This window comes from Oxyura jamaicensis, chromosome 2 (assembly GCF_011077185.1).
Source record: "Oxyura jamaicensis isolate SHBP4307 breed ruddy duck chromosome 2, BPBGC_Ojam_1.0, whole genome shotgun sequence".
Taxonomy (NCBI): Eukaryota; Metazoa; Chordata; class Aves; order Anseriformes; family Anatidae; genus Oxyura; species Oxyura jamaicensis.
Genome location: NC_048894.1, coordinates 96465904 through 96490027, shown reverse-complemented (window position 1 = coordinate 96490027; position 24124 = coordinate 96465904). Strand labels below are relative to the sequence as shown.

The 24124-nt window shown below is 44.1% G+C and overlaps 1 protein-coding gene and 1 long non-coding RNA gene across 10 annotated transcripts in view; both read left to right on the top strand.

The window, feature by feature from the left end:
* Window positions 1-1396: 1396 nt before the first annotated feature.
* On the top strand, window positions 1397-10704 carry LOC118161457. The gene is made up of 3 exons (XR_004748035.1): window positions 1397-1558; window positions 8394-8628; window positions 9320-10704. It is a non-coding gene; the product is annotated as an uncharacterized LOC118161457 (long non-coding RNA).
* A 5164-nt stretch (window positions 10705-15868) lies between these two features.
* The window catches only part of CARMIL1 (capping protein regulator and myosin 1 linker 1), a 183442-nt gene continuing 175186 nt past the window's right edge, over window positions 15869-24124 (top strand). For 2 of the 9 annotated variants that reach the window (XM_035316850.1, XM_035316853.1), the window contains exons 1-2: window positions 16189-16228; window positions 19749-19846. In XM_035316850.1, coding sequence (XP_035172741.1) covers window positions 16189-16228; window positions 19749-19846 — 138 coding nt within the window. Of the gene's footprint in view, window positions 16229-16808; window positions 16834-19748; window positions 19847-24124 lie in introns of those variants that run through there. The other 7 variants (XM_035316851.1, XM_035316846.1, XM_035316847.1 and 4 more) reach the window with 7 other exon arrangements.

Below are 24124 nucleotides of genomic sequence, written 5' to 3'. Positions count from 1 at the left end.
CAGGTGGTGCTTCCCGAGCTTCTTGTAAGGAAGATGAAATAGGCTGCAATGGAAGAGGCTGCCCAGAGAGGCTGCGGGGTCTCCTCCTTGGAGATCTCCAGAAGCCTCCTGGACGTGGCCCTGGGCGGCCTGCTCTGGGTGTCCCTGCTGGAGCAGGGCTGGGACCAGGGGGCCTCCAGAGGGCCCTGCCAGCCTCAGCCATGCTGTGAATCTGAGGAAAGGGTGATCGGAACAGAACCCTTTTCTACACATGGTCTTAAGCGGTCACTTTGCTCTGCAGCCAAAGCAGCCTTCATCAGGCCAAAGTGTGACATTGAGAAATCACTTCCTCCAGAACGTGGTCGCGACCTCCTGCTGGTGCTCCCTACCTGCAAGCTTCAGTGGGGCTATGATCTCCTTGTGTACTTCTGAAAATATGTTCAAAACAAGCTTTCAGCTTTCTTCCTTGCTAATGGTCTGCTTCTTATGACTCTTTATTTGGTAGAAAGGTAAAAATGGGAATAAAGGATGACAGCCTTCTTCACACTAATATAAAACAAAGTAGAGATTTTATATACTCTTTCAAAGGGATGACAAAATCAAAAGGGAACATGCATAAATTTTGTGTTTGGGATCACAGTGTTTTATTTTAAGTTATTAAATAAGAGCACATACTGAACTTTATTTTTTTCTTGCATTTAACTTGAAAATATCCAGCTTCTCAGTATTTTATTCTAAAATTAGCTGGATTAATCATTCTAGAAATATTGATGTGATGGCTAAGTATCTACTAAATATTTTTAGAAACAATTTCAGAGGTTGAAAAACATGAGGATTATCTTAACAATAAACTTGGCATAGCATTGTATTGGGAAAAAAAAGTTTCTTAAGTAACTGATAGCTTTTTTTTTTTTTTTTTTTTTTTTTTCTGTACTCAACTGTCCCACCGGTAGCTGCTCTAGAGAGAATCTGCCATAAAGCATCAAGTAGTTAGGATTTAGAGGTAAACCAACTCTATCTGCTTGCATACGTACATTTGAGTCAGAAACACTGCCGGAAGGTCACCTCTGACCAATAAATAAATAAATAAAATAAAAATATTTCAGAATCTATTGCTGGGCCAGAATAACAGCAGGAGAAATAAAAGCCATACTTCTTAAAATATTTATTTTAGAATTTTCCCATCAAACATTGAAAATACAGCTGCAACACTTATGGGTCAACAAACAGATACTGTACTTCAGGCATGGCTCTGTTGTTTCCTTAATATTTTCCTAAACCTCCATATCCTCACTTGCAGACAGCTACCTTATGCAGTAAAGCCAGTTCAGTGAAGGCAAGCTTTCAGGCAATCTAAACTTAAACGGGTGTAAGAGCTAAACCACCTGCTAACCCCTTTCAGATGGATCAACTCAGGCTGAATAGGACTGTCCTTCTGTAAAGGAGAAAGCCTAAAATGGGATATGCTGTGAAAGCAGAGCTTGTGTAGAAGCTCCCTGTGTGGCTTTGGAGTAATATTCCTCCTTGAAAAGATGCACTCAAGCAAAACACCAAAAAGCGCATAGAAGATTTGTATCTGGTAAGAATGTTTTACTGTGATGTTGTAGCTATGCTTTAATTAGATAAGAAGTAAGCTTCACTATAAAAACCTCTTAATCAAGAATAAGTATGCTTTTTAAGTTATATTGCTTCTCAGATTTGCTGAGCTGCTTTTTATCTCTTCCTTTCAAGCCTACTTCCATTGCTTACTTAAAATAGTGCTTCTGATAGTCCTCTTAATCATCTTTTTTTTATTAACTTAATCTCATTTTTCTGAGTACTAACAACACTCAATATCCTTCTAAATATTTTTTTCTCTTATTCTTTTTAACACATGTAGTTGTGCTAATGTACATCGCTATTTTTCATGGCCAAGCACAACACCCCAAGAGCTTTGCTAGGGCTACAAAGGCTGGAACACTATCTCCTGTTGTGTCATTATGCGTTTACAGGCCCCTTGATACATAGCCCCATATTACAAGGCAAGGTTATATCCTGTTTGTTTTTTCAATGTTTGCAACTGGCTTTCTGTAAGCAAATTTATTTCCTAGGATTCTGATTTCATATTTATATGAAAGTGATTATTATTGTGCTTCAATAACTTTAATAGCACTTCATAGAACAAACAATGGTTAGATGCGTCACAGACCTATCTTAACTCATACCAGAAAAAGAGGTAACACTTAAACTAGCAATAATTTTTTTTAAGGTGAGTTAAAACTTATCTTAAAGGCTAGAGGAGATTAAATAATTCCTTCTGATAAATTTGTTGGAATGTATGGATCATGTCCTGGAATGGATATAAAAAAGAACTGTTATTATTGTAACTAATATAACATAGAGTTCTCTTCAGTCACTTGGTTTCATGATTTCTGACTTCCTAAAACTGCTAGTGACCCTAATGGCATGATTCAAAGCCAAAGAAAAATGTTAAACTGTATACTAAAATATTGTGTTCTCTGAACAGTACACAAGAAATCTGGTAGGAGAGAGAGAGATGAGGCTCATATTACTCTATGGGCTGATACAAAAGTTCTCTTCCACTCATTGATGCTTTTACTTGTTGACCATCTTAGGAAGGCATGTCTGAAGAAACCTTTCTGGGCATAGTTTCTCCCCCCCCTCCCAAACTACTGATTGTTTTGTTGTTGTTGTTGTCGTTGTTGTTTTTAAAAAAATATATATATATCTTTTGGGCATACTCCAGAGACTTACAGAGAATCAAAGACTTTAATTAAGACTCTAATCAAAGACTGCATCAGTTGTCATCTGATAAATAAAAAATAATAATAGTTAAAAAAAAGTCTGCAAAGTCATATTTCAAAATATTTTTCCTCAATCACATAAGCCATAGGTTCCTTCACTTTCTTCTAAGATTCTGATATTTTAATGCTTCAAAGCTGAAACTTGAAAATTATATCCTAAATATTTGTTATAAAACTGCAAAAGAGGACATCCTGTATTTCCAGTTGAGCTGTGGTATTTAGACCATGAGAGACCAAGGCTGCACAATGTAAATAAACTGTGAGCTAGGCTAGAGCTTCACTTTGAAGTGAAGGCCCTGATCATGGCTTTCTGAAAACATTTCTATTCTGAGGCTTGATTTGACATCTTACAATGATTTCTGGGGTAACCATAACGCAGAGAATCAGGAAAATAGAGGTTGGAAGGGACTTCAGCACATGGCATTCCTGGGAATTAGTGTAATTTAAATAATAAAAACACATCTCCACATAGGAGGAAATGCTGGGGTCAGTGAGAGGTGTTTCAAGCCTGTTACATTTCCACTCTCATGCCTCTCTCATGTATTTCTTTTACTTCCAAGCCTGAAGTCTGGTCTCAAATGGGTAGGGACCCATGGCTGACAGTCACAGCAATTTCCAGACAGATCATGCCACATGTGCTTGCCCACTTCTTGCAAATATTTTCAGTGGAGTTAAAATATTTTTCAAAGTTCAGCAAAGGACTGGGAGCAAAGTCTCCTGGTGAAATGACTCTTGAGCTGTCCCTTTTCTAAAGGATATTCTGGCTGGAGAAGAAATCCCCTATCTGGCTGTAGGAGGAGCAAATCATCCAAAGGTTTTTCTTTCCCTGGAAGAAAGGAGGTTCAATCATACTCAACCATATAAAAGCACTCAGGAAAGAGCACAAAACCACCTTAGTCTGATATTTTGGTGGCTCTCTAAAAACCTAAACAAACAATGGTTTAACAAACAAACAAACAAAAACTTTGGTCTCTGGGAAATCTCCAGATGATCCAAATGTAAGAGGATTATTTTTTCTCTAACACTTTCTGGCCACAAGGTGTCAATCCTTACTCACAAGAAGAACTAATGGCTGGTACATTTCTCTGAAGTAGGACTGTAGCAAGTTTTAAGCTCTTCCAGGAGCAATGGCAAGTGGGGAAACAGAAAATGAAAAGGCAGTAGATTCAAAGGATGAATATAGCCCTCAACTGCAAAATCTCCCTTTATCTTGTAAGGACATCACATATATGCTTTGTGGTATTAAGCACTATATAATATTTAGTACTGTAAGTTCTACATATCAAATATGCAGCTTCACCTACATAGCTAATAAATGGAATTGAGTTTTGTCTTAATCTATTATTATATTTTTGCAAGGAGATATTAAAAAGCTGTACTCTCCTGAACACACTTCTATTTAAAAAAGATGTGAAAAATACCAGCAAAAAGGAGAACTTTAGAGACATGCCCAGAAACCCCTAACACTTCTGAATAACAAGTCACAGAACAAAACAATGAGGAAAAAAAATAAAAGGGAAAGCAAGGCCTTTAAAAAGTTTGGCACCATCTAAATGTCTCATAGCCAGGTTTTCAACAGCGCTTTAATAATGAAATACCTTTTTTTGCCAACTGATGCTGTATAAACAGCATTTTGTCTTCAGAAATCCTAAAGGAGCAACTGAAATATATCAAACATATTTTCCAATTCTACCGTAGCTAATGGACACTGAATTCCCTGCAGGTTCATGTGGTGAGCATCATTTGATCTGAGTAGCGGTCCTGCATGCACGTGCTCACCCTGAGTGCTAGCGTGGGAGAGCAGCACTGATTTGCCCAAGAGGGAAAACACGCATTACACACCATGTGTAATTCAGTGTTGGTTTGAACTGCTCATTTCTATTCTGCTGTATTTTTTGACTGTAAGTGTGTGTGATTTGAGTAGTGTGTGACTATGCATGAACTTACACTCTGTGGTGTCACATTGCTTTCTGGGGTGTAGGGAGGCATTTTTGTCTCTCCGGGGATTCTTTCCTGGGTTGGCAAAAAATGTAAAGGGAAGAAAACTCTTCCTGTCCAGTCCACTGCAGAATAGTCCCCTTGCTGAGAGCATCAGCTGATGGCCGCACAACCAGGATCTGGAGCTTGCCCGCAGGACCCTCGAGTGCCAGTGATGACGCATAAGGCGGAAGAAATCCAGCTCAGCTGCTGGAGACTGGGCTGAGTTGGCAGATCAAGAAAAACTCTCTCCTTGAACCCAAGCCTGTTTCATGTGGAAATCATCACTAGACGGTAAACACTGCAAACTCTGACGGGTCTCTGGGGAGCACAGAGCTGCAGTTCAGCAAGGGAAATAACAAAAACTAGATGGGTCTTCCAAGGCAATGAGGGGAAAAAATATATATATAATTTAGTGTCATTGGAAAAAGCAAGGAGGTTCCTAAATCTGGTGAAGCAAAAAGCTGCTGGGGTAATTTGCGTAAACGTTATGGTGAGTGCAAAGGGCTTCACCAGGCAACTTCCAGCCCCTGACATTTCCCTCTTCCCCTATCCAGCCACATCTGTGCTTGAAGGGTTGAGTGTCTCCTGCTGCCAAACAGCTCAGCAGCCCTGGCACATACTGAATGCATTGCATTAAAAGCTGTGGCACATATTGCATTAAATGCTCTGGTGTGTTGCATCTCCCCAAGCTAACTCATGTGCGTTGTGTGCTGTCGCCTGAGCGATTCCCCTTCCTGCATGTGGCAAGGACGTCTGGCACGCTTTCCCCAACACAGAGGCGAAGGTTTTGTGGCTGAACATCCTTGTTTTGGAAATAGTGCATCACGGGGGCCCAATTCCTTTGCTGAGAAAGGAAATGAGTCGTTTGGGTGTGTGCAACTGGGAAGAGTGAGGAGGAGTGACTCTTTTGTGTCTGTGGATGTTTTTCCCCTCTTTTTGTTGAATCGGAGCAGAATAAATAAAGCTGTCCAGGACAGACATAGGATAAAATCTGAAGAGTGCCTCTATGCACAGATAAAGCATAACTAGGATCTGCTAAAGGTCTACGTGTGTCTGTGTTCACACTGAGATGCTGACAACGCTCATTTTGCCGCTTATTAAAGAACATTAATTTCAGATGCCATCTGATGCAAAACTGAAAATAGCTACAGCTACTCCCAGAGCAGCAGCAATAAAATGCAGGCTGGTGGAGCTGCTAGCTTGCTGGGGAGCGTGCCTACAGCACTGCCCTCGGACAGGTCTGCACAGCAGCCAGCCTATTTCATGACTGGGTCCTGCTGCTTCTGCTCCCCTGGGTTGGGAGGAAGCCGTAGTGGTCTTGTGGCTGCTCTTTTTACAGCTGGGGTGGAGGAATGTTGCATCTCCTCAATGTTTTCTATATATATATATATATATATATTTTCCTGATATGCAAACTGTCTCAATCTGTAATAAGCAGCCCACCTTTTACCACAAACAAACGGGTTTCTCTTTTCCAAATCCCGTCCTTGGGGCATCCTGCTGTCACTGCTGCAGAGCCCAGGTGCCCTGCTGGTTTCTCCAACAGGGCCCTGACTGTGCTGAGCTGAATGCCGAATTAGCTTCTCAACTTTTATTTCTAGCCAAAACCACAGAATGCTACCTCTGCTTCCTTCCAGCCCCCCGTGCAAATATTGCAGTATGTATATTGTACCACCGGCTTACTGGTTGGGCTATTTTTAACAAGATTGTTTCCAGCTGTCACTCTCCAGATTTTGCTTTTGAGTTATTGCAAGCTTTACCCTTTGTGTTTAAATGTGCCGCAGTTGAAAGAGTGGTAGGAAAAACACGGGACCATCTGTCTGCTTGCAGTACACGAAGCACCACTGCTGCTTCCTTCACGCTGCCTTGAATGGAGCAGGTCAGCACAGCTCCGCTCCGATGCACGGGGACCTTGGTGGCAGCCAGCACGGACCCTCGTTTCCTTTGGACCCCTCAGTCTGCCACATGCTTACAGTCAGATTTGTAATCTGTGCGTATACCCATCAGAAACACACCAAGTAATCGAATGGAGGTAGCATGACCAAGATTTTAGGCTTCAGTCATGCTGATCGTAAATGAGGGTGTGCGTAATGCTGACCCAGCTGTCCTACAAAGAAGTAAATTCTTTGTAGAAGCCTACAGGAACGTCTAGCTATTGCTTTTTTTTTTAAAGGTAATAAAATGATCTCAGGAGCCTCCATGTGCACAGAGACAAAGAGGCTTTCTTAAGAGTAGGCTAAATAATAATAAACTGGCCGTGGACAGTGGTAAACCACAATCCTCTCTAGGAAATGCTCTCTGCTGCCTGACTCATTTGGTATCTCGCAGCAAGCTCCTCTTTTGCTGCGTGTTAACTGAGGTAACAGCCTAGGTATTTGACATTGGGGAGCAATGGAACTTTCCAAAGCACAAAATTTAATGGGTTGTTACAAAACAAAAATCGCTTTTGACCTCTTGCTGAAGAATGTGGAGCTAATGCTTTCTATCAGCAGAGAGCTGTTAACGCGCTGAAAAGATGACGCTGATTCCTTGATGGGGCTGCAAATGAATTAGAATGAGGGGAAGAAAATTGTCATCTCGTACTGAGCACCTCATAATTTTGCTGTCACTTGAAGAGCTAAGATTACTGCCAGCAGCAGATAATACACAGCAAAAGGAACCAAAAGAAACAAGTTGGAGAGGGGAAAAAAAAAAGGAGGAGCACTTGTGCAGTGAGGCAGGGAAGGAAGAAAGGGTAATAAAAACCTGTTCTGAGCAGTAAATTAACCACTTGGGGTGGACTGAAGGCTGCTAAACTCTACTGGATCCTTTCTGTAGAAATGAAGATGAAAAAAAAAATTATATCCAAAGTCATCCTCAACGCTCCTTTGTTTTACTGTACATAATCATAATAAAGTGATATATTTGTGCTTTGAGAAATGGCGTTAGAGGAAATTACAGCCAAGGCTGGTGACTGGGGAAAATGCTTCCAAAAATCTCTAATCAAATCCATGAGCAGATTTTGAGTCCACCATGGGAGTAACCATTCCGTAATTGTTTTCAGAGATCATTTGAGCACTTGAACTTGATTAGAACTGGTGCTCGTATGCTAAAAGCAAACTTCAGGCTGATTGTGAAATACACTGTTCTTGTTGTGCTGCTTTATTATGCAAATCGTCCGGAGGGGAGCAGAAATGACATGATTTGACCTATGTCACTGACTGAAAACTGCGGATAGCAAATTGTGAATGTAACCGCCAGCTATAGGGTTCTGTATTTGCCATCTTTATGTCCTGACCTAAATAATACAGGCTTGTTTCTGCTGCCCTAGCTGGAGGTGTCTGTAACAGATCAAAATGTGAGATGGAGATTATAAACTGCAAATACTTATTCTTAAAATCGTATTTTGCAATTCACTGATGATTTTCTGGAGAAGTAGTTCTTTTTTTAACAGCCTATATGTTCAGTATGTTTGTGATCTTTTCAAAGGTAGTTTGAGACTTAGAGGAATGAAAGTGAATGAAAATTAAGAGTGTTTCTGCTGGTGGGGTAGCAGGGAGCTGCAACACAGGCTTCCCTTCTGGGACTTTGTCATATTTGTGGCTTATCTCAGGAATTTTACAAGTGTTTTTCCTTCTGCTGTTCTCAAAGAGCTCCTTTGGCACCTCTGCCTTGGTGTTGTTGCCTCTCTGGCAAAATGTCCAATGATTTCATTGCACTGGAGAAGTCCTGTGAGCACCCTATATCAACCTGAAATAAACCATGTCAGCAACTGCACCCAGCCCCTGAAAAGCAAACATCTGCACTAAAAAGCTGTTCCACTGGTGTGATGAACTTCTCCCCATCTTCCTTCTCTGAAGAGCACAACACCTAACTGGAGCACAAGGTGAGGAAAATTGCTAAATTGCTTCCTGCTGTACCCTGAAGGGCCACGATGAATGGCAAGGACAGTTTCTGGCCCTCTTTGGCAAGCCAGAACCTCTCACGGCATTTGGCTCAGTGATGCCATTTGCCCCCAAATACTGGTCAGTTTTAGGTATTAGACATGGGGCTTGGAATTAACAGCCTGAAGACGTTTTTTCAGTCAGACCGAGCAAACGGCTTTAGGCAAAGGTAAATCTACTCAGAGGAACTGAGTAGTACCAACTACACTGGTGAAAGTAAGTTGTGTGTGCTAGCGATTATCCTATTCCATGTGAGATTTTTTAGATCTGAAAAGTGATTATTTGAACCTCATGTAGCACTTTTTAAAAATAATTTGCCCCAGATTATTGATGACATATTTGTGTCCAGAAAACTGGTGTGACCTCAACCTTACTGTGCTAGTAAAAGTCCTTATGTTAGCATCCTGTTATAGCCAGGCCCAGAAACAGCAATCACATTTTGCCAGTAAATTCCTATTATGTGGTAATATCAGATCTGAGCTGTTTTATATTAGGGACATGCAGGTATGGTGTTCTGTTTGCTCATATCACTTTCCCTGATTGCTGATTCCTCTACATGGTTGTAAAACTTTCATAAGTTGTCCGTATGACAAGATGACTGATTTTCCTTACTTTATTTTATAACACATCTAGGACAATTTTGGACACTACAGAAATGGCACAGATCCTCCTAGAAAGATCTTGTTCTCACATGGAGCTCTCCTGAAGCCAATAAGGCACCCAAGGATTCTACAAAATTCAGAAGGCTCAGTGTATTTAGAAAAGTTTTTAATACTTAAAATTAACCTGTAATTGCTCTGTCTTCTCTTTTCAACATAAAGTTTTTCTGCTCCCAGTGCAGAATTGTTCAAGAAAATTTTTTATCCACACTTTTCACCCTCTCTTCCCTGTCTCTAGGGCCACCACATTGTGAGCTAGAGGTTTATTTGTCAACCCATCTAGGCTTAGCATACGCATTTAAAGGCTCTTGTTGACAAACTGCATCGTCAACGACCTCTCCAAAATGTACTGCTTAGAGCTAAAGAACATATTTTTTTCAGCAGCGGTTTTTAGGTTGAATGAACGGTATTGGTATTGATAGAAAGGCTGTTAGTACCTTCTGTCGAGGAAGAAATAAGGATAGTAAAGGTGGAGAGCGAAGCTCAAACTTTTAAAAGGGAGAGAAAGAATCGTGTTCAGTTTGAAATTTAGGTCAGAACTACTCCAGATTTATTTTTGTACAGGTTCATTTTCACCTGCTTCACTGGCCATGAAGAAAATCTGTCTTCTTTTTCAGTTATTTCAGACAGTACAAATAATGTGTATGGAGCATGTTTCACCACCTTGATTCCAAGGGGTTGTTAATCTCGCAGGGCTGACGGAAACCCAATCAAGGCGTGTTGTTTGATTAAGTTGGAGTCAACAGTAAGAAAAAGGAGCTTGCTGAGACACTGGATGCGTGAAGGCCCGTACTGGAGGAGAAATGGGATTTCACAAAAATGGGGCGCTTTGACATAGTGACAGATGAGCTGAGGAGCTGCAACGCTCACAGACCTGTTTTAAATGGATTAAAATGTTTTCTTTCCATTGAGGATCTTGCTAAGTGTATCCCAGGCATCACTAGTTATGCCTGCTGCAGAACAGAGAAAGCTAGGACTCCGTTTTAGGCTCTGTGTTTAAGAATCATTTGCTTTTGCTCTCCAGTTCCACATCTGAAGTCATAAAAATTGTAACAGTTTCTAACTAAATGTCATGGGATATGCAAAGGATTAGGCGTTCACGTGAGAGCTAAGTAGCAGAAGCAGATGAGCTCTTAAGAAACAATGATCCCGGTTTTATGCAAATAGGCCTGCTAAAAGCGAATGAGGGGAGAGGAATATGGAAATAGATGATAATAATAATACAGTAGAGTAACCAGAATTATTCTGAATAGATTTCTCTATTAAGATTTTCACGAGGCATCAGCTGCTCTTTCTAATTCTTTTCTTCACATTACCATCAAAGTATGCCTTATCAAAATATACATATTTCCCGCTGCATTTATAGTCACCTTATTTAAAGGCACAATACTTTTTGGTGCAGGGTACTGAAACAATTGTAAGAACGTACAGCATGGCAGCACAGAGTAAAGGGTTTGAAAAGACTTAGTCACAGGTAACAACAGGAGACTCCTTACAAGTGTGTCATTTCCTTTAATTGATGGAGGATGTGCGTTTTTCCCTATCGATTTTGCCACAACTAGTGAAATCAAAACTGGGCATCCAATCATTCAGCAATATAAGAGACCTTTATTATCTTGCAATTGGCTAGCAACTTGTTTTCTGCCATTTTATTTTATTATTTTATTTATTTTATTTATTCTAATGAACATTTCATTTCAAAATATTCCTAAATCCTGGATTATCTACAGGTTTCTGAACAGATGTGGTCAACATCCAGGGCTCAAATATCACATTTAATAATGCCACTAAACATAGGCAATGAATGCAAAGATTATTATTGGACAAAAGAATTAAAACCAAATAGCTGGAGAGAGCCCCAAACTGGAAGTGTTATAAATCATTTTTAGGCTGTGTGGAAATAAAGTTGGCATGGATGGGTAGACTTCATGAACTTCTGAGCTCACACAATTGGAAGCACGTGACTTAATTGTACTTCCTTTACTTCCATACAGTTGCAGGTTAGCTGCCTCTTGGTCTTTGAAACGCCCACAATAATTCCAGTGATTGGAAAAGTAACACTTCTTTAAACAATGCTGCTCTTGGCAATGCCTGACTGGCCAGGATGGTGCCAGCTGACACCACGTGGCCCAAGTTGACTGCATTCACCCAGTGCAGTATACAATATTTGTGGAGTTGCGAGGGCATAGCTGGGGAAGAACCCTCCCCTTTTAGTTTATTCTTAGAAATGCAACTAGCAAGGCTGGATCATCTCTATCTAGAGCTGTTTTTTGCCCTGTTTTTCATAGACATGAGCTTGTGCTGCACATTGCGAGGCAGCTTTGCAAATCAGATTTGATCACCTGATTCCTCCTACCACGATGCTGCTCTGCAGCAGGATGACTCTGTGGTGTGACTCGAATGTCAGCCTGACACCCGCTGTCGGCAGCAGAAATCTTTCCACCAGTTTCAGCAGGAATAGGATCGTGCTACAGATCGCATCGTAATATTGTTCACATCATGCTCCTAAGGAAAAAAGATTGAGATTCGTCAGTGCTAAAGCCCTAGTCCAAGTGGCAGAGAAGATAGCAGGGAGGACATTGAGCAGCTGAGACTACGAGTAGCCTACCTTATGGCAGCGTGTGCGGCTTGGCACCAGCTCACCTTGACATCTGCCTGATCTGCAGGAGAAGACAGGATTTCAGCTGAGAAGTAGGATGAAGGCAGCAGAAAGGCTGGAAAATAGGAATACAACAGAGTACGTGTCAACACAGGGTGTGAGGTGCCCTGCTAATATAGAGACCTGTGAGAGGTGGTCAGAAGTTCTTTGCGAGCTACTTCATGTAATTTACGGTTAATCTGATACATGAACACTGCAGTTCTGAGGACATCCTCCTCTCCCCAGCCATCACCTTTTCTGTCTCAAACAGAAAATGCTAAATGTCTTCTGATATCTCTAGTTCCCTCCCGCTCTGTTACTGTCAGTTAAGTGTAAGCTGTGGATGCTGCTCTGCTCCCTGCAGCAATTTAACTGGTGCACGATCCAACCCACTTTTCTCGTCAGCATTTTTGTCACACCAGAAACTACAGTAGCTTGAACAATTTTTAGAGGAAAAAAAAAAAAAGTCTACAGGCAAACCACAGAGATCCCATTTCTGTGGCAGGCAAGTTGGTTATCCTCTGAATGACTTATTCTAAAATGACTTCCTGGGTCTGCTCTGGTGGAAGAAAATGTAACCTCCTTCCTTTTCAGTGGGCCTGCTGCATGCACGATATGCAAATGCTACGTGACTCCTGTAGTGCGATCCTAGCTAGGACACCAAGCTGTGATCATTTTCACCATTGCAGGTAACGTGAGATCAGGAGAGCCCACTAACAGACAGCAATAACTGCTCAGGAGCAGCTTGGGACAAGAGCTGCACCTGAGGGTTACAGGAATACCACTGAGCCCAGACAGAACCCCAGCTCTGTCTGCCTCAGTCGCCCCAGTTCCACTTGAGCACCTCTGTTCTCAGCTGTGCTGATGTGCCTGTCGGGGGTGGCGTGGCTTTTCCTTTAAGCTGCAGAGGAGAATCTCCGTTTGGGAAGCTCTGGGAGCCAAATGTTTGGGACCCCTGGGGAGGTGGTCCAGGCTTCTCTGCCCTGGGAGGTGGAAACAGCCTTCTTTTCACAGGGCTTGCTGATGTTGCAATAGCGCCAGCATCCAGGCGTTACTACAGCTGCAGCTTGCCTAAACGACCATTTCCTGCCTCCTCCCTGGGGAATAAGGAATGGGAAACGATGCAATCTGCTGATTGAATCTGACCTTGGGGGCATTAATCCACCCAGATTTTGTCTGTACCTTCCCTCCCTTGAACCAGGTCCAGCCTTCTGGGCTCCCAAAAAGGAATTATACAGTAGCCTTGGCAGTGCTACAGGCTCATTAGCCTGTTAGGCTGGTGATTAAACAACAAAACAGAACAGAGAAACACTGCCTGCTACCACCATTCTTTTTGTCGTTTTTGTCTTTATTTTTCTGTACATATCCTGGCTTTGCTGTGCTGGCTGTCTCGTGTGAAAGGAAGCAGGGATGGAGGGGTGCTCGCAGTACCCAGCAGCGTGCTGCAGGCAGGCGGGCCTGGAAGGAGCACATCGCTTCTGCAGCTGGTGCACACCGAGAGGCCTGTGGTTGTGTGGCAGGAGCCAGGGAAGCAAGGTCCGTGCTTCAAATACTGTTTCAGATAGAAATGAGGCAATGAAACTGCCCCTGCTTCATGTATGAGCTGTAGTAGATCGAAAAATGTACATTTTTGCAGTGCAAGTGAATAGTCACGGAAGAGAAGGTATCATTTTTGGAAGTTTTAGTCAAACACAGGGCGTTAGACTCAATACAGAAGTAACTGCATGAAATTACATAGCCTTTCTTATGCAGACCTAGTAATCTGGTTTTTCCCTCTTAGAAGAGATGTGAACAACTGAATTCCTTATTTTGTTTTCTGCCCAAAGATGCCCATATTCCTCAGTGGAGTAAGCTTGCTTACGCACAGCAAGCAAGAAATGCAGCTTTAATGCTGAGCTATGAGGAAAGACTGTCAGGGAGGAAGAATTCAGCAGGTATTCTGCAGAGGAAGGAAAAGGATGCAGATACAGTGAAGAAGAGGGAGCAGAGGACCATCAACAAACAGGTATAGAGCTCTCTTTCTATACACATATATGTCCAGGTAAGGTTTGACTGGCAGTGCTGTGTGTTACAAGCACATGGCTTCTTTTACTAATATACCCTTTATTTACTGTTTGTTTAAAGAATGTCCCTATTTGCTTCATGTAGTTAAACAACAAAAAGGAAAGGCAGCAAATCTGTAGCTATTTCTGTAGTAATTGTATCTATGTTGGTAAGATAATCGCTAAAATTATTCAGAGAGCTGGTTGGTTCTGTGGGGAATCATAAAATTGTTTCACGAGTACCAACAATTTCAAACTGCTAGTGATATTTCTTTTGAAGAGCAGGGCATGTGTAGTCCCTGAGATGCACAGAACAACAGCACAGCGTTTTACCAGGAAAATAAGTCATCTTCTTGGATTTGTGCCGTTGCTCTCATTGAATGCATTTCAGGGGTCTTAAATAGGCATAAATGACTTTGATCTTCCAGATCCGTCACTCACTTGTAGAGTGCCTGAAATATGAGGTTTATGCAGTAATCCACCCCTTCAGGATGCAGGACGACCAATCACAGTCCTGCTGCAGTGAAAATGATCTTCTCATTGAAACTGTGCATCGCTACCAGAAGCAAGCCTAAGTATTTCCAGAGCTGTCTAGCCTCTTCCTCTCCTCTCATCCAATGAGCTTCTTTCTGTCCTTATTTTTATAGGCGCAATTAGGCAGCTCACGTGCTGTGTTTCTATAACGCGTCTGTTACACATAACAAAAATGCTCAACAGCACAGTGCAACAAGCAAAACACTGCTGTTTGTGGGGTTTTCTTTGATCCTGGGGAAGGAGGCATACTTCTGGTTTCCTTCAGTCTAGCATAAGCCCAGATACTTGCCTTTCCCCTCATAAGGCATTTGCTAAACCACCTATAACAAGGGCATCACCTCAGAACAGGTGATGTCCCTGTGGAGACAAGGTGGGGGAGTGCAGAAAAGACAGAGGAGCTATGGATCAGAGGCTATCCTTCGCCAGGGTTTAAAGCGAACCAGCCTTGGCAATCTCTTTCCCAGGCAGCAGGAGACGAGGGCTGACCTGGTGGTTACAACCACTCCCTTTACAGCATCAATCTTTTAAGAAACACATGAGAAGGAGAACTCCTGTGGGGCAAGGCCAGAGAGTGCATCTGCTGAGGATGAGGACCTGTTGAGGAGGGCCAACATCGAGATCTTGAGACCTCGTTGCCGTAGGTGGTTGTGCACAGCTCCTGCGCTGAGTGATGCTGGCTGGAGAGGCCACGTCCATGGAGCACCACCACGTCCTGCGGGACCTCACAAGTGCAGGCTGCAAACATCTGCACTTGGCGTTGATGTGGTGTTGCAATGCTTCCTCTTGGCGCTCAGGGTTTGTCAAAAGCCAGCACCAGCACAGCCAAACTGTGGAAAAGGAGACGGATCATCCATGCGAGAGGTTTCCAGCGAGCCAAGGACTGAGCAGCTCAGCCCTCATGCCGCTGGCGCTGTCGCAGTTATTTATTTACCTGCACTCGGGTCGTGCCCGGGCTGTCACCACGACCCCCCGAGCCCCTCAGTAGGGCCAGGGCCTCAGTGGCGACCCCCCTCAGGCCCCAGACCCTCCCTGGAAAGCGAAGGAGGCGAAGAGCGGGGACCAAAGCAGAGCCTGGGGGCAGGAGGCCCTTGGGGGCCGCACCATGGCCGCTCTCCCCGGGGGCCGTGGCGGCGGGTGGGACCGGCGGCGGCCGGCAGGTGGCCCCCGTGGCCGCCCTCCCCTCACCCGGGGGGCTACCGGGGGGCTGGGGGGGCTGCCTTCCCCTGCCCTGCATGGCTCCCCTCTTGGGAGGTGCGGAGGCCGGGGGAGGGCACCCTCCCTCCATCCATCCATCCCTCCTTCTCCATCTCCCTGCCTGCCGCGGCGGCGGCGAGAGGGAAGGAGGGCGGGCAGCCCCCGCCCGGCTCCCTCCTTCTCCTCCCTCCTTCCCTCCCTCCCTCCGTCCCTGCCTGCCTGCCTCGGGGCTGGCTTCCTCCCCGGGAAATGCCCCTCCCGGCCGATCTCTGAAGATTCCCCCCCCTTTTCCCTCCGCCCTCGCACGGCACCCCGGCGCAGGGCCGGCCCTCCTCCTCCTCCTCCTCCTCCTCCTTCTCCCCCGCCCCGCGGCTCGCATGCTCGCCCGGCCCTGCGGAGGGGCGACCAGCCGCTGAAGCAGCCCCGCCGCCCGGCATGGCCGAGGAGAGCTCCGAGCTCCCCCGGGAGCTGATAGGTGAGGGCCGGAGCCTGCCGGGGGGGCTCTGGGGGGGCTGCGGGCTCCCCGGGGGACGGGAGGGCCGGGGGGCGAGGCCCCGCTGCTGCCTGCGGGGACCCGAGCCGTGGGGGACTCCGGGGGGGTTCTCCAGTGGGGGTGCAGGGTGTTGGGCATCCTGGGGGGTCGTGGGGGTCCCCCGGGGCAGGGACACGCGTGGGGAAGGGCCGGTAGCAGCCCTGCTGTCAGCCGGGGCCGAGGCTCCGAGCTGCGCCCCGGAGGGGGGGGGGGGGTTTCCCAGGGTGGGCCCCCCCCCCCCCCCCCCGCCCCATGTTCCACGGTCTTCGCTTAAGCAATGCCGGCTGATGGCGAGGACCTCCTGAAAATGCTGTCATCGCTACTTGGGAGCTTTCAGTAAACGGTGCTACGGGCTGCTGGCAACCGGTGTCATGTGGGGATAACAGGGCTGATGCTTTAGGATCCAGCTGCTCTGCTCAGGCCAGGCGTCCTCTGGGTTTAGATGCCGGGTCGCCTGTTGAAGGGCAACGCGAAGCTCGCACCTACGCCGGAATTAATTTAAAGTATTGCCTTAACGACAGATGGAAACAGATTTGTCATGCAACCAGGTACATGCTGCACTGAATACAGTTCTTACAAACATCACCTGGTTTCATTTACACTGTTGCTTTGCCTTTGATCGCTTCAGGCAGTGCTTTTGCTGGGAATTAGTTTAAATGTTTATAAAATATTGGTAAAAATCTGGATGGCAAGTTGCATTTGTCACAGATTTTTTTTCCTCTATGTAGAAAAAAAAAATGCTTGATTCTGTGGTCTTTTAATGTGCAAACCGTGGGGGGTTACTAGCGTTAGCATATAGGCTGGCTACTGAGAAGCGATGAGCTGTGGCCAAAACCGTGATTTTTTTTCTTCTTATTATTACATTTGAGATACTAATACATGATAGTAATTGAGCATCTGCACTGTACCGTACTGTACCATAGGTGGGGTGTAGTGCATATTAAGGAGAAAGGCAAAGCTGAACGTCCCAACGCATCCCCTCCTCTGGCGGCTTTGGACAGTTTTAAGAAATGCCTTCCCCCCTCCCCACTCCTGGCGCCCTGTGCCCACACGCTGCGCTCTGTCACAGCTCCCTGGGGGCTTGTGGGCCTGTTCACCTGGGCTGGCTTGATTTCTCCCAGCATTTGGGTGTTCACGTGTTAAAATGTAACCTGGTGAACAGACTTTTTGGAATAACCCTATGCTTTGAGAACAGGACGGAAGGATGTGCCTTAAACCGTAGTGATTACAGTGTGGAGATTAAACCGGGAGTGAGAACTGTCAGAACTGCAGGTTTTTGTTGTTACTCACTTCCTGCATGACCTTTGCTAGGTCAGGGAGCTTGTAGTCTTTAAAAAAAAAAATAAAAAACCCAAAAACCTATATTAATGTTGGCTTACCTGGATCTGTACCCCCAAGGTGCTGGTGTTTGAATGTAGGCAGCCATAGCCACAGGTATTAAAAAGGAGTACGTGGGAATTAGAGCCTTAACTTTGTGCTCCTTAATCTGACAAACTACTTTGCAAGTCCACCTGCGGCCAGTGTGTGCGGAGGAGCCCTCAGTCACACGGGAGGGACCTGTGAAGCCGAGACCCTAACTTTGTGCAGAAACGTCCCCGGCCCTTTCAGGCAGGTGCAGCCATGGGGTGAGCTGGCGTCCGGGTGCCTGGCCGAGCCGCACGTCCCAGGCCTCTCCCCAGCCGTGCTGGAGCTGCCGACCTGCGGTCCTTGTCATCGCTGCTGCGTGGCACCTGTGGGACGGTGAGGGAAGTGGGTCTCTCTTCCAAGAGGAGGAAATCCCCTGCTTGCCAGAGAGGAGAAACCAAAAGGCAGAGGCTGGGGGTGGAGGTGCAGGAGCAGCGACCACCGCAGCACCTTTCCTTCCGCGAGGAGTTCGGACTTTCCTTTATGAAAAGGGCTGTGTGGTCAGCTTGCTCCTCAGCTCCCACCCAGGGTCGGAAAGAGCAGGACTGGGCGTTATTCGTGCGAGAGGAAGCCTTGGAAAAACAGCTCGCCTCGGGAGGGAGGACGGGGCTGGACTTTCCCCCGGGCGCTGCGTACCTGGCTGCTCGGGGAGCTGGCTGCCTGGCTCCCTACCAAGCAGTTGCCCTGGGAGCCGGGCGCGCTGGCAGCCTGCCACAGGGCTGCCGCCGCTCGGGGCGGCCTTCGCCGGGCTCGCTCGCTGCTGCCGAGGAGCTTTTGTTTCCTGAGAGGAAAACTGAAATTCCTGGGGGAAAAAAAAAAAAAAAAAAAGGAAAAAAAAAAACAAAAACATTCTGATTTTGCAGAAGGAACGCTTTCTGGCGGAGAGTCGCGCTGACCGGGCGTATCTGTGACCCGTGCGCCCTTCTGCCTTGCAGGCAGAGCTCCTAGGCTGGAGAAATGATGCATTGCCTGAACGAACACATTCGGGCGAACGGATGAAAATGGTGTGGAAAAACTAGCGTTCTGTAATTAAAAGCCTTACGAAGAGCCTATTATCTTTGGTTTTAGCCTTTAAACTTCAGTCTGCACAAGGGCAAAGTGTGTGTGTCTGGGGAGGGTGGAGACTTGCCATTTAAAGGTTCCAGTAGTGGTGCGGGAAATAGGTTAATGTGTTTAAAAGATTTCTTCTGCAGCCTTTGTCTGGGGGAGCTGGGGAGTGAAATGTGCGGAAGGTGCCAAATTGGCTCGTCCAGATGAGCGCCTCTGTTTATCTACGGCTTACATCAGTTGTATAAGCTTTCTGACACGATTCCATGTGTGTATGTTCCCTTCAGGACAGGATTCAAGCCTTTAGGGGAAAGGCTGGTTCATTTGGTGCTTGGCAGAGACTAAGTGTGTGTATGCCTGTACATACAAAAAAAATTATGGCAATTAATGCAACTTTGGCACTGGGAGGTGCCTACAGCGACTTGGGCTGAGATTAGCGCTCCCTTCCACAGCATCCGCTGCATAGCTGTCAGGTGTTAGCGGCTGGAAGTCGGACCCGTTGGCTTTGCATCTTGAATGTGCAAGTACAAAATGTGCAAACTCTAGGTTTTCCATCATTAGATTTAGCCCCCCTTCCCCCGGTAACAATAAAAGGTGAGCATCTTTGCAGTACAAGGAGTTAATTGGCTTTAGCAAGCTTTTCAGGTACAAATAATAGCAAGTGAGGAATTTGCTCTCTTTTCCTTGAGCAGAGCTAAGCGGTGCTGGGGCTTGTCTTGGGAATGCTTTTGATGTGTGACTAGCACTGGAAAGAAATATAAGATTATGTTTAGAATGCTGGCATATGAAAACTCTAACCCCACCATAATAGAAGTAAATTATTGTGTGGATGGTGTACTTCTTACAAAAGTTGTGTTAGTTGGTGTTTAGTACTGTTACGTGTGCATGAGACTTCTCTGAGTGCAAGCAGTTGAGCAACATAGCCGTGAGTCTTTCTGAAAACAGGACTGTGGTGTTTCCTTCTCATGTTGACGCCAAAAGTATTTAATCAAGGTGTTTTCTTTTATTTCAGAAAGTGTCAGGGATGTTATTGGGAGGAAAATCAAAATTTCGGTCAAGAAGAAAGTAAAGCTGGAAACGAAGGGAGATAAAGTGGAGAACAAAATATTGGTGAGTACAGTAGACTGAGTGATTCAATTTGTGGAGGAAAAGCCAATATCTTTTCAGGAGGCGTCAGTTCTCCTCTTGAAAGATTCTTTGAACTTCTGTTGTACCATAATATTCGCATACCACTTACTTTCTTACTTTCTTGCTTGCCTGCATAGCATGTTGGTGTGTGGTATGCACGTGTATGCACACATGTTGATCACTGAGTTATTCTTCAAGGTTTAGGGTATGGTGTTGTGGATTGATGCTAAGACTAGCTATTATTAGAACCTGTTCTACAATAATTTGCTGCCTTTGCTGGTGAGGTTTCCCATCTACGTCAATAGGAATTTGAGTGGACAAGAAATGCAAAATGAAGCATGTAGAATTATTTATCTTTTGAGAATCTCTTGAAGCTGTTACGTGGTGAAGAATAATTGTAAAGCTGTTGTACTTTTAAAACTCAAATGACTATTTGTACTTTTTAGTATTCTCTGAGTCATTATCTGCGTTTTAAAAGAAATGCTTACTGTGTGGGATCTTCCATTGTCATTCCTAAAACTGTAGTGGGGGAAAGTGTCAAATTAATCTCACTGAAGTATGCTTTCCTGTTTTCTCAAGAATAGTTTTGCTGGCCTCTTTTGATAAGAAGAGAGTTGCAGTAATGAGCTGGTATGCGTGCATACTATCTTGAATACTTGGGTATGCAAAAAGAGATGGAACTTCATTTCTTCTTTCCTTTGATACCTCTCTATCAGGAGAATAACAAATGCAAATAACTACAATGCTGCTATAATATTTTGCAAGATGTTTGAAATTTGGTGCTTTGTATCAGTAAGAATGCTATTGTATGTTTGAAAGCTTCATCACCAAGACTTTGTTTGAGATTTTAGGTACCTTCCCCATGTCAATATTCTGTTTTCTTATTAAAAAACACAACTGATTAATCAGTTTTGTATTATCTTCAAAAAGTACATGTTGCTTATCCTAGGGCAGTAAGACTGTTGATAATGGTCTATCTTTCAGTGAGAGCAGCTACTTATGGAATTTGAAATATTTTCTGCATAATATCTACCCATTTTATTTATAGCTCCTGGGTTAACAGTTTGTTTCTCTACTGGAAATAGGTTGAGTGTTTCAATGTTGATTGATCATCTCTATTTATTTGAAAGCCATGTGTAGAGGGAAGGCTGACAGTTTCAGTGAAGCAGTAACACTTGATTGACTTTTTGGCTTATCCTGAATCATTACTGATACCAATAGTGAAATACACTGTGGAAATACTGTAGTGCTGTTCTGATCTGATGGAACCAAAAGAATGTCAAGCTCTGAATCCTCAGTGAAGCTTCTGAGGGATGTACTGCTCAGCAGTAAAATGCCTAAAAGTAACGACTCAGATCATTTTTCTCAGTCATCTTCTAAGCTCTCAGGTGGCGGACTTTAAGCTTTTATGGCTGGAAAGATACTGAAGGGAAAGGAACCTCTTTCAGGGGTTCACAAGTTTTTTGAGCAGTTCTTGTGTGCTTGCATGCTGCCTCCTGTGGACAGGATGAGTCTTTCAAGAATATGAAGGGGGTTGTTGTCCAGTAGAACCATTTGTTCTCTGATACAACCATGCAGAGGACTTGCGTTGCAAGGAAAAAGAGAATGGTTTCATGGTTAGCAAAATTGACACTTGACTGCTGGGGTTGGATTTCATGTTTTCTTCTGCTACAGAGCCCCTTTGTGAAGCTGTACGAATCACTAATTTAATTTTTTTTACGGTGTTTCTTTGACTGCATGTGTGCATCTTTATTTTATGTGGTTTTCTTTGCAGAAGTGCTGAGTGTTCTCTGCAGTGGCTGAGGCCAGTAGAGGCTATGGTTTCTTTTGAGAACAGAGTTCTCTTAGATGCAGAGCACTCTGAAAAAATGACATCAGTGACACCTTAAGTTGGGTAACTCAAATTAGTGGAGACTTTCAGGCCTTACTGTGTCTATAGACTGTCATTCCTTGCCTGTGACACAGAGATGAACCCTCCTATCCTCAAAAGTTTCTGAAAATAAATGACCTTACTTCAAAAATATAGGGGTGCTTAATGCTAAACACCACTGGAAAGCACCTATCAAAGCTAGAAATTTGTAATTCAAGCTAGGATTTAACAGTACTCAGCAAATAACACATATGGCCTGCGTTATGCAGCAGGTAAAAGTGACTACTGAATGCTGTGCCTTGACCAAGCATAAAAACTGAATGCTGAATAAAACACTGGCAGCAAAGGCACTTCCACGATTAAATACTATATCCTTAAGTGCATGCACCAGAAGGCTCAAATGTGATTCCATGGCCAGCCTTTGTGCCAGTACTGCTTGATACCTGGAAAAGTACTTCTGAATTGTTAATATTCTTCTGAGCATGGCCTCTTGAGTTCACGTGTAGCAATTAATTGTTTTAAGATTTAGATTTAAGTTGTATTAGTAGCTGTGTGTTTACAAGCAAATTGGTTAGCATGCATTGGGTCCAGCACTTAATAAGTAGAAAATGCTAGTTGCTCTTGGTCTAGCTAACCCTAGCGTTGTTTTGGAAGATTTTAGAAGAGGATGATCGTAGAGGTTGAGTGATCTCTTCTCCTTTCTTCCTAGGAAACTCCAGCAAAATCGCTGACACTTTGAGATTATTTAAAAATTGATGGTCCTTGCAGGTACCTGTAAAAACACTTGACCTCTGGCCCTGTTGTTCATGGTGCATTCAAGATGCAAAGTCCTAGAATATGGATATAACCATCCAGTCAAGGCACTCTACTCTAGCAAATTCGTCTGATAATTAAGATGGAAATTAGAATCTGAGGCTAAAGAGAAAAGTGGAAAAGGAAAATTGACGTTGTTTAAAATGAGGTTCCTACGTTAAGACAATGACATTGGTGGATAAAGTCCATGCATGCCTTAAGGAAGCTTTGGGATCTCAGCTTTGGGTGCCAGAGTCTGGAATTTTATGACTTCGGAGTTTTGAAGATTTATCACTGCACAACAAGCTTGTTGGCTCAGTAATCTCAATTTGCAGTTATTTACTTTTTCAGTTAGTCATAATGATACAAACCAATAAACATGGCGGGCAGCTTAACTGACTCTGATCTGCGGCGTTGTGTCTGGCCACAGGTGTGCAGGCCGCAAACTAGAGTCCAACCCTGAAAAGTCAATAACCAACTTGAAAAACCAACAACCACCTTGAATGGGCTTCAGATCAGTCTCCAAGCAATTAGGGTGAAACCCCAGCCCTCTACAAGTCTTCTTTATATTGCTCTGGTAGAGCAAAGCTGCCCAGAGGGAGGATCAAGAAATAACCCATGTGGCCTTGTGTGTCAGGCTGAGCACTGCTGCAAGGGCAGCCATCGCTCCTTCTGGGTCAATAGGGTTCTTGCAAAGTAGGCTTACTGGGTTAAAATCAATAATGTCTTGTGATCAGGTTGATGATTGCTTTGGTTTTGTGGGATTTTTGTTTTCCGCTTGTTTAAACATGGTTTCTCTGAGAACAAAGCTTAAGGCATCGTGTCGAGTGACTGATGTGTTTCTCTTCACACTGACAACTTCTGGGCATTGTGGCTGGTTTCAGCTGAAGCTGGTAGATGTGTAGAGGTCTAAGTTGTGATAATAACACTGTGGGTTTTGTGGAAAAAAGCAGTCAGAAAAAGAAGAGAAACTTCACACTTATTTACCCTGAGGGCCCCATGTTTTGGCACCCTAAGGGATCTTGCAGAGTGCCCTGTCCATAAGAAAAAGTTTGAGTGTTGTGTTGTTTTTTAATCCAGAGGCTTTGGTTTTTATCGGATTATCACCCACAGACAAACTCTGGTAGGAAATGGGGCTTCTTAATTTTACTGCTCGTGGTGCTACTCTTTTACTCCTCAATACCAAAGGTATCTGTACAGTGTTTTGCTGGATATGTCCCATTGCAGTTTGTTCCTGTCACATTTACTGTAATTAATAGCAATCATTGAGAAGTTGGAATTGTAAGATAAAGGCAGTATGTTAAATACATCTGATCAGCTCATTATAAAATATTTTCATTTTTAGGAAGGATTCATAACAGGTAAAAATTCCAGGGTCCCTTTTACTTTTTCTTTCTTTATTATTAATAAAAGGGAACAATTGTAGCATAGTTTCCTCTTAGATTTGTTTTCCTTTCCAAAATAAAATTATTTTAGATATTAAAGATGAAGAAATATTGTCATTTCATATGTACTGCAAATGACCATGCTCCCTACGTGGCTGATCTGTTGTATATGTGCTTGTGTTTTTATTTATTTATTTATTTTTATTTTATTTT